The 21,122-nt window shown below is 40.1% G+C and overlaps 1 protein-coding gene across 2 annotated transcripts in view; it reads left to right on the top strand.

Annotated features, from left to right (window-relative positions):
- The first annotated feature begins 5,494 nt into the window (after positions 1 to 5,494).
- The window catches only part of LOC118797870 (adhesion G protein-coupled receptor E5), a 42,445-nt gene continuing 26,817 nt past the window's right edge, over positions 5,495 to 21,122 (top strand). For both annotated transcript variants that reach the window (XM_036557160.1, XM_036557159.1), the window contains exon 1: positions 5,495 to 5,978. In XM_036557160.1, the coding sequence (XP_036413053.1) occupies positions 5,948 to 5,978 (31 nt within the window). In that variant the 5' untranslated portion in view covers positions 5,495 to 5,947. The remainder of the gene's footprint in view (positions 5,979 to 21,122) is intronic.

Below are 21,122 nucleotides of genomic sequence, written 5' to 3'. Positions count from 1 at the left end.
ATTGGACTGTGAGTAAAAAATAAGTGATGATAAGTGGAATTTTGTCTAATACTCTGCTTAACCACTGGTGGACCACCCAGAAAACACTAAGCAAAATGACAGTGGACCACCAGCTTTGCCATCGGGGGGCCCACTGTCCTCTTGCTATCAGGGATCATACAAAACAACCATCTACAGTTGGTTATTTCGGTCAGATGGCCTTTTCCTGTCAACGTACATGTTTCTTGGCCAGTAATACAATAGCAGAGGTCTGGCTTCCTTATGTCTTTAGAATATGATTGATTGCCGATATATAGATACCATGTGTACATAAATTTAGATAACATACATTGTCAGAAACCACATACGCCACAAGTCTTTTAGAGATACTGAGCACCTCTACATGGTTTAAAGAGAGTGTGTGATCAGTTAGATGTACAATTAGCATGACGCTAACTGGTGGAGGATGAGCTTTCATTACTTGTTAGCTACATTAGCCTCAGAGCTATGAATTAGAAGCTTCCATTTATTTTAAGCTGCATCAGCCTCTGATTGTGTGTTTTTGTTTTGCCAAACTTTCACTTTAAGGGACAAAAGTTATTCTGTTCTCAAGATTATATTCAAAATGCGAAATTGTAATGATTGTTTTTATAATTTTTTATTTGATATTCATTTTTTCAGTATAATTTAAATAATCAGTGATCAGACCTTTGAACTGCATATATATCACTGCAGTATCCACAGTAATGGTTTCCTGCACAGCTGTAATTAAAGCCACTTATCAGTCAAATATAATTCCATCTGTTTCCAAAGAAGCTGCCGTGGCCCCATATGGGGAGCGGGAGGGGGGAGGGGGATCACGTGACTTCATAAGAGAGAGTCACTTTAAAATGATGGATTTCTTCACTAGAATTTACTTTAAGTGATGTGGCTCCACCACTGATGGTCATGTGATAAGTGTGTGGGTCACAGCGATTTAGGAACTACAGTCGTGTATGGAACAGATCATTGTTAATGAACGACCACATGACCTCCCGGGAAAAGTCCCTTGCATGTGTTTACTGACGTCTCTGGACTACTTTCATTTTCAGCTCTGTCTGTTTTTTGTCCTTTATTTATTTATTTTTTTTACTGTATTTTATCTAGAAGTCTTTCATCTATGAACTGTTACTGTTCTGATGTATCAGCTACTGGTCAAATGACTGGAATCATGAACCTTTTCAAAAATAATTTAGATATAATGTTAAATATAATGTTATAATGTAAATATAATGTAAGGTTAGGTTTAGGATTAGGGCCAGAGTGAGGATTAGGATTAGGCTTTGGGTTGAGGTTAGGATCAGGGCCAGGATGAGGGTTAGGATTAGGTTTTGGGTTAAGGTTAGGGTTTGGATTAGAGCCAAGATGAGGTTTAAGATTAGGTTCAGTGTTGAGGTTAAGGTTAAGGTTATGATGAGAGCCAGGATTAGGGTTAGAATTAGGTTTTGGGTTGAGTTTAAGGTTAGGATTAGGATTAGAGCCAGGATGAGGATTAGGATTAGGCTTTCTCTTTCTCTTTTTTGGACTGTCTACAGCTACGTCCATCATTGTAAACACAAGAAACATTTTATTTTATTTTCAGCTTTAATAGTGTCCAATTAATTATCTGAAACCTGTGAAGTTGTTCAGGGTGAACATATTAGAATCACTTTATAGAAAAACACACTCAGCAACACCATCCTATCTGGCAATTATCACTATCGCTATCCTGTTTCTTGTTATCGTTTCCATAGTGACCACAGTTAGAGTGGTTAACACTATTGGCCCAGTTAGTGCTGCCTATAGTGTCAAAGAAGTATATGAGAGATTATTCATACTCTACACTTCACACCGTTTGAGGCAAGTGTGTAATGCATGATGCTAATTGGTGGGTAGAAGCTTCCATTCATTTTAAGTGACAGTACATCAGCCTTTATTGAGGCTGTGTGTGTTTTTTTTGCCAATATTATTTTTTTTTTGCCAATAATTTTCTATCATTGGGTGGAAGGCAGGATACACCCTGGACAGGTCGCCAGTCCATCGCAGGGCAGACAGACAGACATATACAATCACACCTAGGGGCAATTTATGTCCAATTAGCATGTCCAATTAGTTTAACTGCATGTTTTTGGACTGTGGGAGGAAACCGGAGTACCCAGAGGAAACCCACGCAGACACGGGGAGAACATACAAACTCCACACAGAAATGACCCTGGTCGTCCGGCTGGGAATCGAACCCAGGCCATTCTCGCTGTGAGGCAACAGCGCTACCCACTGCGCCACCGTGCCGCCCATATATATATTTGTGTGTGTGTGTGTGTGTAGTATGCAGAGATATGAACCAAACAATAAAAAACTAAAATAAATGCATATATTAAAAACCAAAACAAAAACAAAATTACTACACTAATACTGTTATAGATACAACTGAGCCTTAGGCCTGTGTGCTGATTCTAAAGGGGAATGAGTTAATGATTTGAAGACTGACTCATAGCGAGAGTGAAAGAAATGTGTGTGTGTGTGTGTGTGTGTTTGTGTATGTGCAATATAGCAGCCCCATGACAAAGACTTCACTTTCAGAGCCTCAGGATGTGACGTCATCAGAATTTATGGCTGAAGCCAATTTCACTCCTCATAGAGTAATGAGTGGTTCACACACACACACACACAAACAAAGGACATACTATCTGATAAGCTCTAGTCTGAATTATAAATGTCTGTCTTTGAGCACTTACTAAATAGACTGTGTTCTATTAGCTCTCCTTCGTGTGGCTCAGAAAGTCTGCCTGCGTCCTCAGTGGATCTCTCAGTTCTAACCACTGGAACCAAACTGCATCAGTTCAGCGACACTGCCCAAAAACCATATTCCGGCAATGGGAAATCTTCTAAGGTCTGGACAATATATCTAGTATCTCACACTGTGAGATTAATGTAAGATTATTATAAGATCATTTAACATATTTCTGGGCACTGGAGTTATTCTTTAAGTCACTTGATCCAGTGAAATGATTATTCCATTGGCAGACACTATTTCAAACACCATTTCTTGACCCAAGCAAAACTATCTGCCGATGTAATTAAATAGTTTTTCTAGATCCAGTTACTTAAAACAACACAAATGTCTAGGAATAGGTTGTATAATCTTATGATGTTTTTCTAAAAACCCTGCAGAGAAATATTAGTTATAATGCTAAGATTTATTATGATTTCACTTGCCAAGATATATTTTTTGCAGTCTAAAAGGACCAGTTATTTCTGTCTTAAAAGTCCTAGATCATCACGTAAAAGCTGTGCTCTGTAATTCTGTTTGTTGATTTGTTGATTTGTTCTGTTTAATTGATTGAAAGTCTTTTCTTTTTGGATGTCTAAGAGCACTGGTTCCAAACCCTGGTCCTGGAGGAACCCTCTGTCCCACACAGCTTAGCGTTTTCCTGGTTTAACACACCCAGTTCTGCTCATTAAGGGATGTTAATGAGATGATTAGCTGGATCAGCTGTGCTGGGTTCAGGAAAAACACTAAAATGTTCAGAGCAGGAGGATCTCCAGGACCAGGGATTGCAGTCACTGCCTTAGAGGGAGAGTGTCAGGGAATGCAGTTGTGGCACAGTTCAGGGATTGGTGGTTAATGTAGTTTGTTTATTTTTGGAGGATGATGGGTAATGTAGTTGTGGCACAGTTCAGGGATTGGTGGTTAATGTAGTTTAAGTTTATTTTTGGAGGATGATGGGTAATGCAGTTGTGGTGTAGTTCACGGATTGGTGGTTAATGTAGTTATGGTGTATTTTTGGAGGATGATGGGTAATGTAGTTGTGGCGTAGTTCAGGGATTGGCAGTTAATGTAGTTTGGGTGTATTTTTGGAGGATGATGGGTAATGTAGTTGTGGCGTAGTTCAGGGATTGGCAGTTAATGTAGTTTGGGTGTATTTTTGGAGGATGATGGGTAATGTAGTTGTGGCGTAGTTCAGGAATTGGTGGTTAATGCAGTTTGTGTGTATTTTTGGAGGATGATGGGTAATGTAGTTTGGCATAGTTTCTGAGGAGATGGGTGACATAGCCATAGCATAGTTTTGGGATGTGTTGGGTTATGTAGCTGAGTTAGTTTTAGGGGTGCTGGGTAATGTAGTTGGGTGTAGTGTAGAGAGGTGGTGGGTAATGTAGCTAAGGTAGTTTTAGGGGTGTTGGGTAATGTAGCTGGGTTTAGTTTAGAGAGGTGATGGGTAATGTAGTTTGGTCTAGTTTTAGGGTGTGTTCGATAATGTAGTTGGGTGTAGTTTTGAGAGATGATGGGTAAGGTAGCTGAAGTAGTTTTGGGGGTGTTGGTAATGTAGTTGGGTGTAGCTTGAAGAGGTGATGAGTAATGTAGTTTGGTGTAGTTTAAAGGTGTGTTGGGTAATGTAGCTGTGGTAGTTTTAGACGGTATTGGGTAATATAGTGGAGTGTCATTTTGAGAGGTGTTGGCTAATGTAATTGAGCTGTAGTTTTAGGGGGTGTTGGGTAATGTAGATGGATGTAGTTTTGAAGGATGATGGGTTATGTAGCTGAGGTCGTTTTCTGGGGTATTGGCTAAGGTAGCTGGTGTAGTTGTAGGGGGTGTTGGGTAATGTAGTTGGGTGTTGTTTTGAGAGGTGATGGCCAATCTCACTTTAAGAGTTTAATGAGGACCATCTCGATGCACGAGTCGCTGCAGCCAGGCCCAGCTTGATCAGGACAAGCACTGCTACCCGAGTTTGAATTTTTTCATGTTCATTTGTGGCAGTTAAAAAGCCTAATTAGCCCCTGCAAACTAGTGTGGGAGCTTTCGATGAACCTTTTAGGCATGTAGAATGGCCCTGGTAGCATTGGATGAAGACTATAATTAGCCTACACAGCCACTCGCATCTGATTATGTCCTGAAATGTTGGTGTGATCAATGCAAACACAGTGTACTGTGCTGCTATTAGCATCAGGTATAATTAGCATCTTGGATGTCCAGTAATGTTGGGAAAGCTAGCTAGCAGGTATAGGTTTACCATCAGAGATGGTATCTAGTTACATTTACCTAATCAGCGTTTCAGTTTGGATGTATTTCATTGAGTATTTTACACTAATACTTCCACTTCAACTCACAACTCACCAAAACCACTCTGAATAACTTTATTTACACTTTAGCCATTTAATTATGCAGATATTGGCAGAATTCTCCAACTAGTGTTTTAAAATGCTACTTTTGTACTTTTGTGTTTTTGGAAAGGTACTTTTTATATTTTATGTTATTTAACCAAAGCCTGATTATAATATATGTAGATAGATGTGTGAAGCCCCTCCCCTCCCTTCCCCTGTATTTCTAATGCACTCTTAGTTTTGTTGTTCTGGCCTTAATTTCTTACTGGCAGAGAAATGAGAACAGCAGCTGTCAGTGCCCGCCCACTCCCTCTCTCTCCCTCCCCCCCTCCTCTCTTCCCCTCTCGCTCTCTCTCTCTCTCTTTAGCCCAGCCCAGTAACACACCCACAATTGAGGCAAAAGCGTCTCAGAGGGAGGTCCATCTTATACTGGAGGGAAAGAGCGGTCAGTGGAAACAGCCGGACGGTAAAAAGAAGCACAGAAGAGTTAGAGAGACGAGGTTTGACAAAGACAAGAAAGAAAAACAAAGGGATCAAAGGAATATCAGCTTTAAATAAACTGTAAAGGAATTTATGAAAGGATTGGAGGAGGTGCCGAGGGCAAAGGAGAAAAAAAGGAGTGTAGAAAGAGAGGAGAAAATCTGAAGGAGCTCAAAGAGAGAGAGAGAAAGAGAGAGAGAGAGAGAGGAGAGAAAGCGTACAATAGAGTGGGACGGACTGGAGGGGAAAAAGAAAGTAGAGAAGTGGGGGATTTACATGCTGCGACTGGAATGAATGATTCATTTTGGATTTAAAACGTAAAGCGAAGGACGAACACATTCATATATATCTCTGTGTTGCTGGACTTAATATGGAGCTAAAGTGGAGTTTTCTGCTTCTGGGTAAGTGACTGAAGCGTCCTTCTTTAAAGAGATAGTGGGGGCTGTTGTGGACAGACTGCAGCACATGCAGCCTGTTACTCATATGTCACTGGTAGACAGTGTGGACAGATCAGTGTGAGTGAGTGAGTAAGTGTGTGAGAGAGAGAGAGAGAGAGAGAGAGAGAGAGAGAGAGAATGACTCTATTATTCAGTGTAAAGAATGTCATCTAAGAATTTTCTTAAAGAGAAAATGCATTAGACACACTCTACACACCCACTGGCACCTGATTTTGTGTGGAAGTGGGGGAGCAAAGTTGGAGGGCGTGCCAGTGCCAGTGCTAGCTGTGCTAATTTGGGCTAGACCAGAGGTCCCAGCCACTGGACAGCAGTTTGGAATGAGCAGAGAGGGGAGTTAGTAGCCCAACTGCTGAAATCCACTGTTTTATTATTATTATTATTATTATTATTATTATTATTATTATTATTACAGTAATTTTATTTTAAGGCGTAATTTTACATTTCAGTGGCAAGTAATTGAAGGGACTTAGTAAATACACTCGTTTTATTGATTTTGTCATTTTAAAAATATTTGCTAGTAGCTGCTTTCATTAAGGACATGCTGTGCTCCGTTTGCTCCACTGACCGATCGCCTATTTCTTCACTACAGTCAGACATTCACTCATATATGTACACACTCACACCCAGACAGAAGACACACACACACACACACACACACACACAAACACACACACACACACACCTTTCTTCCTGAGCTCTGACTCATGCCATGCAGACCAAGGCCTGAGAGATAAGCTTCTAGGGTTGCCAAGTTTGGTGAGTGACACTGGAGTGAGATTTTCAGATGGTTGGAGTGAGACTGTAGTGAGATTTTCAGGTGACAGGAGTGAGACTGAAGTGATATTTTTAGATGGCTGGAGTGAGACTGGAGTGAAATTTTCAGGTAGTTGGAGTGAGACGAGTGAGATTTTGAGGTGGTTGGAGTGAGACAAGTGAGATTTTCAGATGACTGGAGTGAGACTGGAGTGAGATTTTCAGGTAGTTGGAGTGAGACGAGTGAGATTTTCAAGTGGCTGGAGTGAGACTGGAGTGAGATGTTCAGGTGGCAGGAATGAGACTGGAGTGAGATTTTCAGGTGGCTGGGAGTGAGACTGGAGTGAGATGTTCAGGTGGTGGGAGTGAGACTGGAGTGAGATTTTCAGGTGGTTAGAGTGAGACGATTGAGATGTTCAGGTGGCTGGAGTGAGACTGGAGTGAGTTGTTCAGGTGGCTGGTATGAGGCTGGAGTGAGATTTTCAAGTGGCTGGAGTGAGAGTGGAGTGACATGTTCAGGTAACTGGAATGAGGCTGGAGTGAGATGTTCTGGTGTCTGGAGTGAGACTGAAGTGAGTTGTTCAGGTGGCTGGAGTGAGACTGAAGTGAGATTTTCAGGTGGCCAGAGTGAGACTGGAGTGAGATTTTGAGGTGGTTGGAGTGAGACAAGTGAGATTTTCAGATGGCTGGAGTGAGACTGGAGTGAGATTTTCAGGTAGTTGGAGTGAGACGAGTAACATTTTCAAGTGGCTGGAGTGAGACTGGAGTGAGATGTTCAGGTGGCAGGAATGAAGCTGGAGTGAGATTTTCAGGTGGCTGGGAGTGAGACTGGAGTGAGATGTTCAGGTGGTGGGAGTGAGACTGGAGTGAGATTTTCAGGTGGTTAGAGTGAGACGATTGAGATGTTCAGGTGGCTGCAGTGAGACTGGAGTGAGTTGTTCAGGTGGCTGGTATGAGGCTGGAGTGAGATTTTCAAGTGGCTGGAGTGAGAGTGGAGTGACATGTTCAGGTAACTGGAATGAGGCTGGAGTGAGATGTTCTGGTGTCTGGAGTGAGACTGAAGTGAGTTGTTCAGGTGGCTGGAGTGAGACTGAAGTGAGATTTTCAGGTGGCCAGAGTGAGACTGAAATGAGATTTTGAGGTGGTTGGAGTGAGACAAGTGAGATTTTCAGATGGCTGGAGTGAGACTGGAGTGAGATTTTCAGGTAGTTGGAGTGAGACGAGTAACATTTTCAAGTGGCTGGAGTGAGACTGGAGTGAGATGTTCAGGTGGCAGGAATGAGACTGGAGTGAGATTTTCAGGTGGTTGGGAGTGAGACTGGAGTGAGATGTTCAGGTGGTGGGAGTGAGACTGGAGTGAGATTTTCAGGTGGTTAGAGTGAGACGATTGAGATGTTCAGGTGGCTGGTATGAGTCTGGAGTGAGATTTTCAAGTGGCTGGAGTGAGAGTGGAGTGACATGTTCAGGTAACTGGAATGAGGCTGGAGTGAGATTTTCAGGTGGCTGGAGTGAGACGAGTGAGATGTTCAGGTGGCTGGAATGAAACTGGAGTAAGATGTTCAGGTGGCTGGAGTGAGACTGGAGTGAGATGTTCTGGTGTCTGGAGTGAGACTGAAGTGAGTTGTTCAGGTGGCTGGAGTGAGACTGAAGTGAGATTTTCAGGTGGCCAGAGTGAGACTGGAGTGAGACATTCAGGTGGCTGGGGTGAGACTGGAGTGAGTTGTTCATGTGGCCGGAGTGAGACTGGAGTGAGATTTTCAGGTGGCTGGCGTGAGATTGGAGAGAGATTTTCGGGTGATTGGAGTGAGACTATAGTGAGATGTTCAGGTGGCTGGAGTGAGACTGGAGTGAGATCTTCATGGTGTATGGTGTAACACCAGTGACGGTGACTCCAGTGACATTCTGGTTAAAACTGAGGATTCTGTAAACTGGCTGACTCACTGGCTGATCAGGTGACCTTGTGCAACTATTTATAATCAGTAATAAAAATGATATTTTTTGACAAAATATTAATTACCCAGCCGTTTAAGCACATCACACCAATGACACATAGACGTTTTGTGCTGCCTGATAAACAAAATTATTAATAAATGAATTAAATACAGTGAGTGAGCGTGACTCGCCTTGAGACGCTTCCTCTCTGATGAGCCTCGACCCAAAGAAGCAGTTTAATAGAGCTGAAAATGCTGTGTTAAAATGGAATATAACAGTCCTGATGACACCAGCGACCAAAATCTGAGACAAATGATTTTTTAAAATAAAATACATATGTTTTAAATGTAGTATAATGTTAATGATATAAAAAGTGAACATGAATCTCTTTTATATATGTTTCTAAGTTAAACCTCTTAAAAATATTGCTTTTTTATTAAAAATGGTTTCTCAAATGTTGAAAACTGGTTTTGTGACGAGCTGTTTTACAGACGCAGAGCGATTATGAAACAGGATAAAAAGAGAAAGATCAGAGAATCATAAGGGAAAAGTGTTATTTAATCTTAGGTTAACTGTGTAAATGTACATACTGACTTTTGGAGCGGTGTCTAACATTTTAAGCATCTTTTTAAGCCCTGCAGCCTTTGTGACATGGTTTCCCCATCCAGTACGGATTCTCTGTCCGTCTGGGCCAAATCACAAATCTTCTGTGCTGTTATCAACACAGCAATCAGTGAGGCATCTTCACTGCTTTCTCGGAAGGACTAAAAGTACCTAAAAATATCTTCTGCTTACTGAGGTTGAAAGTAGAGGATCATGTTTGGTTTGGGTACCGAGCTGAGTGTACGTGGTGCGGAAATGCACCCGTGAAAACCGCACTGTGGTCGCATTTCTGCATCAACGTAACAACTTCACCAGTTTCACATATGCAAAATAACCATTTAGCATGTGTCTGCATGTGCATGACCATGTGAGCTTTGTAGGCCTGATCTGTAGATCATCAAAAAGCAATAGTTCTGCATTTTTGCACTGAAGCTGTGAGGCTGGTGTATCTCAAATAGGCTTGGTGTCTGACACTGTATGACACACTGTTAGTTATTTAAATGGATAAAAGTACTTCAGCATAGCTATAACAGAAGCAGCAGCTGTCCTGAAGCCTGAATTCTGACCGTACCTCTGTTCAGTTCACGTATCTCACAATGGTTATATAATGGTCACACTGGTCACACTGGCTGCGTGTACATGCAAAGATTTTTGTCAATCCGATTAAATACATTTCGATTACAGATTAAGACTGAGGTGTTTATATGCTCATTCTACTCAACAATCAGTGTAGACGTTACCATGACAACCAGCATCACGTGAGTCCGGTCAGAGTGAGATGAGCAGCAGTGAGCAGCGCTTGTGGTTTTAATTACTTTAAAATGATGTCAGACTCAGGAAAACGTCCTCCACATGTCCTTATTAAAGAAGGCTGAGAGGAAGACGTCGTGTTCTGAGACACATAAGCTGGACGTCCGTCCCACCGCCGTCTTTTAAAGATCAGAGCATAAACTTCGTCTCCTCTGCAGACCAGTTTCTGCTCCGCCATGTTGAACGGTATAAACTTTCACTATGACGTGACGAACATGATCAGAACGGACTTAAACTTTCCGATAGGGAATGTAATCAGATACAGGCGTTTACACGGATATTATTCTTCTATTTAACGGATTATTACAGGATTACCCACCTCGATCAATCAGATAGAAACTGTATTCCGAATGGCCTCAATCAGACTAGACTATTCTGACTGAGCTATTAGTCTGATTATTTACAGATTATCAGGCTACATGTAAACGTGGCTACTGATTTCCAGTCTGTTCACAGGATTGTGTACATTAACATGTGAGTGCTACTTTATTAGAATTTGTGTTTTCGTGGCTGATCTTAGATCAGGGTTTGTTCTAGGCTGCCTTAGCATTAGCACCATTAGCTGTGGTCTTTCCACAGGTCAGCCCTTCGCAGTGGAGATGAGGTGTGGTGCTCAGAACCATGTGGTATATATAATACACAAAATAAAGGTGCCAAATTGGACTTATAACTAATAAAAAAAACAATAAAGGCCAATAAAGAACCTTTTCTGTACATGGTAATAACCTTTCCTAAAGTTCGAAGAACCTCCAAATAATGTGGAACTGTTCTACGTCCGTTAAAGGTTCTTGACAGAACCATATGTCTGTTTAGGGAGCCATATTCTTAGGGAAAGACACTACGAGCATAAACATTTTGGTCCTGTCAATCATTTTTCTTCTGTCAAACTGTGAACTGCATCATAAATGAGAAAACCCAACATGTTTATTTCAGCACGTTCAATCAATTCATATCCACTTGCATCTAACTGTATTTTCAGACAGTGATTAAGCTCACACTGTACCATGTCACTGAAAAGCTTGTTTCCTGTAGAATCTAAATAGAGTATTCAAATAAGTCAAATATCAAAATATTCAAATTTCTCCTCAGTGCTTATGACACCATTCACATGAATGCCTGTTTTTTTTAGATCTCACTGGGTAAAGCAGTTCTGAGGCCTATTCTTAAAATTCTTTTCCCTCAAAATCATCTTTTCCTCACAATCAGAACCCAAAGGTATATATATTTCATAGAATACATGCATTAATTTCACATGTTCATTCTTCCTAATTTCCTCATTCTGAAGGATATTACTGAATATTTATGCTAAATTATGCTGCATAGTTTGACTAATTAAACAATGAGATTTCAGCAGTTGGTTTGTAAAGTCCTCTCTCTGAAGTGTCTCCACAAAGAAATATACATTTTGATTCTAAAACCATGTTTTTTATAAATATGCAAATTTGTGAATATTTAAGTAAACTATAATTTGCAAATTATTATTATTATTATTATTATTATTGCAAAACTGCCAACATTTAAAGGGGACTTCTGCATTTTTTATTTGTTCAAAATTTTTGCATAACTCAGTGTGCAAGGTGTAAACAGACTGATTCAGAGTGGTTTGGGGTGAAAAGGTTCAGATGTCTTTACAGTGGTGGTGATAGGAACCAGGGGTCACCATGACTACAACACAGATATAGACATTTTATTTACTATCCAGAACCACCAGTGAACATACACCACTCTGAATGACTCTGTTTTGCCTTTTTAAATACTTGTGAGAATGCTACTAATCAACTAATATATATATATTAGTACAGCATTTAGATTGTTTTCAAACTGTCTGCTGAAAGTCAGAGACTCTCCACAGTGTTAGGTTTGGTTTTCTCTTTTGGGTTCACAGTGACTGTTTAGGGTTGAAGTTGAGGTTGAGGTTGAGGTCAGAGTGAATGTTAAGGTGGGTTTACACCAGACACAACGCAGTGCAGGCAGCAAGCTTGTTATTTAACACCAGTAGCAGGCATCAGGCTGTTAAAGCATTTTCAGTCCATATTTGTTTTATCCAGTAATAACTACTTATAATCTGCGATGTCTTCATCCCATTTACAAAATGGAGAAACTTTATGTAGATGACATTTGAGCATCGCTATTACTTATTAACTGAAAGGAGTCTGACTGGCTAATCCCTCAGTTATTTCCCTCATTAATCCAACAGGATTCATGCTAGAACCTTCTAAAAGTTTGCACTAGTGCAGTGCTGCTGCTCCAACTCGCTGTTTGGGGGCTAGATTGCACAATAAAAAATAAAAAAAAACTGAATTTTTGGTTTCACTTGCTTTGGACAGCCCCCAGAAGATTGTCTGTAGACGTTTATTGTATTGACAGACTGTCTGTTCAGTCCGTTGATTCTCAACATTATGAGGATTAGGGACCAGGGTGAGAATTAGGTTTAGGTTTTAAGTTGAGGTTAAAGCTAGGTCAAGATTTCAGGAAAATGGAAGTAAATTTAATAGATAACTAGAAATGCAGAATGGTTGCACAGCTTAAATGGTTGCTAGATTGTTGGTATGTGGTCACTATGGTATCCCAGGTGGTTGCTAAGGTGTTGCTAGGCAGTTGCTATGGTATCCAATGCAGTTGCTAAATTGCTGCTAGGCAGTTGCCGTGGTGTGTGGGGTGTTTTTTTAAGTCGTTCATAGGGAGTCGCCAAGTGTTAGCTATGAAAAAACAGGGCTGCGGTTTGGGCGAAAATGAATGGGACTCTATGGGAGGAACAAGGGAAGAAAAAACAACACATACAGGAGTTCGGGTCAGTGTGGCTGTGCAGTAGAGTTTGAGGTCCTACCCTTAGTGAGTACATGTAGTTTGGTGGCTGTAGGGCAACGAAGTAATAGAGTGTGTGGTGGCGTAAATGAATGGGACTCTATGGGAGAAACAAAGGACAGATAAAAAAGACAAACAAATGAGTGCAGATCAGAACAACTTTGAATTCATGGTCGTGGGCCGGCCCTGGGATAGTATATGCGAAACAGTGTCTTGCAGTCGAAGAGAAGTCCAGTAGATGGTTGTACAGTTTTTCACCCCATTCATTCTTATGGGAAAAAAATTGGCAATTTAACAAAGACTGTAGGAAAACCGTGCATCAGATCAAAAAACTGTACACAAGCCCGAATCACACAATCAGACCGGACAATCTGGAGTTGGATATCTCGAAAACTGCGGGATGAGTTACACAGCAAAAATCCGGCAAAATTAATATAGACTAAAAGAGAAAAATAATATAGAAAGAAGAACAGCATAGTTGTACATTGCTTTACAATATGCGACTATAATTAGTAGAATCTAATCTATGAAGCATTTACAGTTAGACATCCAAATAAAAAATACTGAAAATTGTACTCTTGTAGCTTAAAGCTTGATTAATATACCGCAGCTTGTATCTCCAAAATGGTAACTTTACAGGAGAAGGAAAAAACATACTGTACTTTTAATATAAGTCAATGGAACCAGACATTTTTACGTCATTTTGGGCCGTTTCTTTTGGTCCATGCTTCATGAAATTTACATATAATGTAAAGAACAACAGGTACTTTGAAATGATGTCAAAAACTGAAAAATAACAAAAATGGAGATACAAGTTTTTCTTCTGACAGCAGCGACAGGATTGAATACTGCGACACATCAAGCAGTGTGGTTTCTGCTTCTGGTGTAAAATGAGCTTTAGGGTTATTAAGGCTAAGTTTAGGATTAGAGGGAGTGTTAGGTTTAGGATTAGAGAAAAGCTAGAGTGACGTTAATAGACGTTTAGTTAAAGACAAGCTGAGCAAATACGAAGTATCTACACTCGAAACGCTGGCCTCAATGGCCCTCTTGCAGTCTGTTTCTATAAAACTAAACCTATAAATTACGTCTTGTTCTTGTGTTGTTTCGGTCTGATGAAAGGGGAAGAGTGTAGGAGGATGAAATCGAAAGGTTTCTATATGTGACCTCTGTTTGCCCTGCCTTGTTCGTTTTCTGCAGGAAATAGATGGAGGGTGATGACTGAAAATCATTTTTACATTCTCTTTTTTTGACTGCTCCATTTTTAGCTGTTCCAAGGAAAGTCTTTGCAGTGCTTCTCTCCACACACTGTCACAGTACTTTCCCAAGAGTTTATGGCAGGGCAACTTTTAAACTTTTCAGCTAGTCAGCACAAGTGTTTTGGACAATGCTGCTTAGTGGTGTAATGCATTTACATTACATTTATGGCATTTAGCATACACTCTTATTCAGAGCAACTTACAACATGACCTTTTCGCACGGGGAGGTGAAGGTCGTGTTAGGAGTCTTGCCCAAGGACTCTATTGGTATAGTGTAGGGAGCTTGCCTATGCAGGGGATTAATCCCCAGTCTACAGTGTACAAGGCAGAGGTGTTACCCACTACACTACACCAACCAACCGCAGTTGATTCATACGGGTTCAGCATGCATGTGAACCATTTACATTATTTGGCACATGCTCTGATTAGAGCAACTTATGCTTTGATCATTTTACACAGGTAGGTGAAGGTAGTGTTAGGAGTCTTGCCCAAGGACTCTTATGTGTCCAGGCGGAGGATTTAACCCCAGACTACAGCGTGAAGGCAGAGGTGTTACCCAGTACACTATACCAAGCACTAAACTATGGGTTAATTGGCAAAAGTTGAACCAAAATAATGTGTAACACAGTTTTACTGCTGGGGCTACTTTTTAAAGTAATGATTTCTTAAATCTTAATGCAGATTTGCTGTGAAAAGATAAAGAAAAATCTGTTGTGGGTCACATGAATGGAACATGTTCAGAGTGGTTAAAGCAGCACTATGTAAGTTTTGTTAAAACTGAAAGAAGTAGCATTACAGAGTCAGGAGAAATAAAAACATACTAAAATATGGTGAGCATGCGCTGCTGCGAGTGACGCTGTAAAGCCTGAAATAATCACCTAAGAGTCAAAGGCGTCGAGTTTTTAGGTCTGTTTAGGTCTCAAATGAATCAACAATATACTGATTACTGATTATACATTGTACATCTTGAAATTTGTTTTCGTTTAAAAGCATAGGCGAAAGTTCCTTGCTTTAAACGTTCTTTGCGTTTTTTAACTACTAAATGGAAAGCAAAGTTATATTTGTCTCCCTTTCATTTACTCATTTTTTTTGGCTGATCAAAAAAATGATCCGAAAACTGTGATACATCTAAACCAAGCGTTATGTGATCTGATGCACTCCCACTGCCGTTGATGAGCTCATCAGTTTTTTTTTTTTTTCTGCTTCCTCAACAGAAACTGTGTTCAGAAACACAATAGCTCAATGAGAACTTTAGAGTTGTGCAACGAGTACATTGTGAAATACCCAGTGACTCCCTTGGCACGAATTCCCAGGCCTACAACCCTACAAAGACACCATGCATCCAATCTGAAACACACTAGCACCAGGACAGTCCATACCTCAGTATTTTAAAGTTTAGTGACTTTATTATGTCAGGAGTGAAATACACCCACTCTGGCATTGCTAACACTGCTAAATACACCAAAAACTGCACTAGCATAGGCCATATGTATGCTATACCTCCTTAGTTATGCTGAAAGCGAATAGATGAGGCTGCTCCAGCATGGAGTATTAGTATTATTTGGCTTGGTGTTCTGCAGTGGCATCTTGCTGTGGCTCAGTGTTCTGATCCCCTATAAGGAGCTGGAGAAGTGCAGATGGAAAGAGACCACAGGCTAATGTGGGGAATCGCTGCAACCACCAGGATTCAGGCATGACAATGGGCCCCCTTTTGGCAGGCTGTGTGGTTTAGAAAAATATTTTGACAGAATATTCAATTTACAGTTTCTCCCCTGGCCCCCTGATGCAGTCATGTTTGGTGCCTGAAGGCGCGGTGCTAACGTAGCTAACAGCTAATGAAAAAAGTGCAAAGTTTCAATATGGCTGCTTCTACTGTTTTTAGATATACAAGACACATTTGTTTATTTGTACAGTTAACATACTGTACTTACACAGTCAGAGTAGATACAGTCAGAAAGCACATAAGTAAGTGCATTTATGAGATGAAGTACATTTTCACACTAGAACTCGGTATGTTTGGCTGAGTGTGAGCCTGGGAGTGGTCCAGAGGATCGATCTCTGGTCCAGAAAAAGCTTGTCTTCAAGAGTGAAAGCTATAGTTTGTAATGAGGAAGGAGATGGAAAGTGCAAGCCCTGAGAGTTTTCTGAAAAACAAGTCTTGTGTCATCCAACTTGGAGAAAGATCTTCCTTACCCGTACAAAAAAGTATACTTAAAGTTCATTTTATTAAGTAAATTTAAGTAAAGGTCAAGTATATTTCCCAAGTATACTTTATGTAGTAATTATACTAATATCATTGTACTGGTAGTATACTTGTAAGTGTACTATTTCAGTACTGCTTGGGGCCAAATTGACCCACTTTTTAGTTTATAAAAGTATACTTTGATGTATACCACAAGTAAAATTATATATATATCGCTGTTGTCGGAAGAAAACCTCATATCTCCAAAATGGTAACTTTATAGGCGAAGGAAAAAACCTTCTTTACTGTTAATGTAAGTCAATGGAACCAGACTTTTTTCCAAGTCATTTTGGGCCGTTTCTTTTAGTCCATTCATCATGAAACAATGTAAAGGGTAATTGGCGTTTTCAAATTATGCCAAAAACTGAAAAACGTCAAAAACGGAGATAAAAGATTTTCTTCCGACAGCAGCGATATGTCGATTGGCCTGACTGCATTTCTTTGGACTGCGGGAGGAAACCCACACAGACACAGAGAGAACATGCAAACTCCACACAGAAAGGACCCTGGTTGTCCGGCCGGGGAATCGAACCCAGACCCTTCTTGCTGTTAGGCGACAGTTCTACCCACTGTATACTTACTTATACGTTTCTTAAAAACATCTCAGTTAAAAGATTGAGTACAAGTATAGGCTAAATACTTAAACTTTTCTGTATACTTGTAAATATAAGCCAAATAAACATAAGTATAATTTTGTTTAGTATATCTCTGATAAGTACTTAAAAGTATACTAAAAAGGATACTCACTTATTTTTTAGTTTAAAGGAAGTACACTAACAGCACACTTGAATAAACTTCTTTTCTGTAAGGGAAGTAAGCACTGTTCATTGCTGTCTGGATTACGGTATCCTACCAAAAAAACAACATAACACTGAATATTTGAGGCTGTTTCGCTCCGTTTATGGTGAAAAACAATAAAATATTAGCCACCATTTTGCTAATAACAGTTCTCCTGGGGGAAAAGAACCTTGCGATAGTGAGCCCCTCCCAAAATGAGCCCTGAATCAGTCATGGGTGCGGACTCAAGGATGAAAATGGCCAAATTAAGAACTTGACAACTTGGCAAGTGTGCGATGATGTAAGCAAGCTGTTTATGTGATGCTAACTGGTGGGATGTTAGCTTTCTTTACTTGCTAGCTACATTAGCATCATAGCCTCATTGCAAAACTAAACCAAACCTGACTTGGCTGGTCGACTAAATTTAGAGTAAGTGGGAAATTCCACAGATGCTAACAGAGACAAATTTATGTTTGTTTATCAATTAATGCTCACATTTGTGCATAGATAGATTTATATTCAGGCACTGATACCTGCATGTTAACCTACAAGTGCATGTCTTTTCAGGTTATTTTATTTTAGATCTGCGCTTACTGTTTTAGATTTACCCTCAAGAAGGTTTAGGTAATGAGCTCATGAGCTGAAACAGGCAGGTTAAAAGCAGGAAAAAACTAAAATATCTTAAGAGCACCTGAGGATATAGACTGTGAACCGCTCGGCTGGCCGCAGCGAGTTTTGTTCTGACATCGCTACATTACGCAAGACCAGTTCAGCCACCACAGACGCTGTCAGAGCTTAAGAACGATGACAAGCCCTAAGAAAGTCTTAAGATACACACGCACGCACATACACACAAACACACACACACACACACACACACACACACACACACACACCAGAATAGATTTCACAATTATAAACTGTGGTTGGTGAAACTTTGAGCAGCAAACTCTGAAAGATGCTTTATTTAAAGTTGGTGAAAATTTAAATGTCTATGGTTTTTCCGTCTCATCGAACGAGCACAAAGTTAAAGTTACAAAACTGCCAATGGTTACGAATAATAGGGCTGCCAACAGTTACAGTTACAGGGTTGCTAGTGGTTAAAGTTACAGGGTTAGCAATGCTAATAGTTACAGTTACCATTAGTGACAGTTATAGGTTATCAACAACTACATTTGCTGGGTTAGCAATGAGAAAATTTACAGGTACCAATGGATGCAGTCACAGGGTTATCAGTGGTTAAGATTACAGTTCCCAATAGTTACAGTTACAAAGTTACCAGTAATAACATTTACAGGGTTAGCCCTGCTAACAGTTACAGTTTCCAATGGTTACGGTTACAGGGTTACCAATAATAACATTTACGAGGTTAGCCCTGCTAATAGTTACAGTTTCCAATGGTTACGGTTACAGGGTTACCAATAATAACACTTACAGGGTTAGCACTGCTAATAGTTACAGTTACAAGCTATTGTTGTTACAAGCTTGATATCATATTTTTTGTCGCTAGATAGAACTCTTTATCAGTGCATGCTGGTGCTAGATAGAACCCCGCTATCAGTGCATGCTCAATAAGGAGTGATGTTGTTTCCTTTTCCAACAGAGGTTCCAGAGAAGATCTCAGATCACTCTCTGTTTTCTCTTGGCAGAAGGAGGCTGAGGTCGGGTGTTTTTAAATAAATAGTTTGGCCAAAACGGCTTAATTTCCTCCTTCCCAGACATTTTGCCGATTAGCCAAGACATGCTTGGTGTCTGAAGTTCATCTCTTTAGTTTTCCTATGAGGCTAATGTCGCTACCATGTACAGGAAGCCAAACTGCACGCACAAACGGTCACACATTTGCTTCACACTGTGTTGAGTTGCTAAGTAGTGCTTAAAAATATTTGTTTGCAACACTATTAATTATAAATATGGACAGAAGTTGAGACTAAACTGGCTCCATGTGGCGGCTGCTACAGCCTTTAGCTACGTGCTTCTGTCCACGTTTACAGATAACGGCAGGTCAAAAAGTCTCAGAAACTACATGAGCAGGTCTATAGAGGTGGCCAGACCACATACACTGAACATCTGTGCACTGAACTGGATCTAACTTGATTCGGCTCATTAGGTTATCGTCAACTCATTAATAAGTGTAATCTGGAAAATGCTGAAATATGAAGAGAATGAAGGCTGCGAGGATAAAACTGATGCATTTTGGCGGGTCAGGGGTGGGGCTAGAGGTTAGAGCTCTGTTAAGGGTTATGAATAACAGCCTTGGCCTTATCATTCATCATTTACTAATGAAGGAACCACTTGATGGAAGCTTGGCTGTAAAAGACCATTCTGCTGCCTTTCCCCGGCCTGAGCGTGCGAATGTTTATGTGTGTGCGTGAGTGAGTGGTTCCTCCATTCGTGAGGTCCAGATCCCTCTACGATTATGAAAACAGAGACGACACTGATAATGATCTGATATTTCTACTTTTAAACACCGCTAAGCATTAAAGTCAGCTATTTTTATGTTTCATTTGAAACATATCCCCTAAATTGACCATCTAAAAGTAGCTCCAACCACCTCGCAGGAAGGACTACACCTCGGTCAGAAACGTATGACTGTGATGAGGCGGAGACGAACACAAACAGGGTAAAAATACATGAGTGGAAACATGTTCAGTTACACCTGCATGGGGAGAATAGAAGAGAATAACAGAAAACAGGAAGAGAAGGAAAGAGAGAGACTGCAGGGACACTTCCATATGGGGACATGTTTACAGCACTGCAGGGCCAAATTAGGACGTCGGCCTACGCAGTGGAGGATAATTAGAATGGAAGGGTCAAAGGGCAATAGTTCATAAACAGGGTGTGTGTATATATACTGTCGCTTTTTCTTATATAAATGCTTTGTATTTCCATTTTTGTCATAGTTTTTTACATAAATGCTAGCTTTCACAATAGAAATGCTCCAAAATAACTTTTAAAACTAATGTTTTATACCTATCGATCTATCTATCTATCTATCTATATATATATATATATATATAGATAGATAGATAGATAGATTTTTCTCCTTTTGAAAACATCATCTGCTGTTTACATTGTGTGTAAATTTCATGATGAATGGACCAATAGAAACGGCCCAAAATGGCTTGGAAAAATACTGGTTCCATTGACTTACATTAAAAGGAAAGTAGGTTTTTTTCTTCTTCTGTAAAGTTACCATTTTTCTTCAGACAAAGTGACATATTTATAACTTATTTAACTTATGTATAACTTTGACACCATCTGCTTTTTACAGTATGTCTACATTTTAAGATAAACGGACCAGTAGATCAACTCCAAAATTAACCAGAATAAGTTATATTTGCATTAACTTTCATTAAAATTAGGAAAGTTTTTAGCTTTCGTCTATAAAACCATTTTAAACATATGAGGCTTAATCACAGCAGCGACTACACGTGCTGTACATCTACAGCAACTACAGTGACAAATCAAAGGAAAAGCCAACATAAAGTCTCTTGGTAAGGTGTTGGGCCACCAGAACATCTTTATTGTGCCTCAGCATAGATTCTACCAATCTCTGGAACTGTACTAGACAGTTAGACCACCATTCTTCCAAAAGATATTTCCTCAGTTGTTTTGATGATGGTGGTAGACAGGGACAGCCCAAAATCTCCCAAACGTGTTCAGTTAGGTGGAGACTGTCTAATGTAGAAATGTCATTATGAGGGTAATGGAGGAACAATGTGGTTAAATGAGGTCAAATCTGAGTCATTTGAAATAGTGCCCTTTTGAATCTCCGTATAATCTGGGTCCATGACATTGTACGACATTTATCTTACAAACATGACAGATCTAACAGCCGTGGTCATTGATTCTACAGTGTGTTAGTGTGTATAGTGTATCTTTATCTTCTCATACACACACACACACATA

The sequence above is a fragment of the Colossoma macropomum genome, unplaced genomic scaffold (assembly GCF_904425465.1).
Source record: "Colossoma macropomum unplaced genomic scaffold, Colossoma_macropomum, whole genome shotgun sequence".
NCBI classification, from domain to species: Eukaryota; Metazoa; Chordata; class Actinopteri; order Characiformes; family Serrasalmidae; genus Colossoma; species Colossoma macropomum.
Note: the sequence above shows the minus strand (reverse complement) of the source record. Positions and strands in the feature narration are given on the sequence as shown.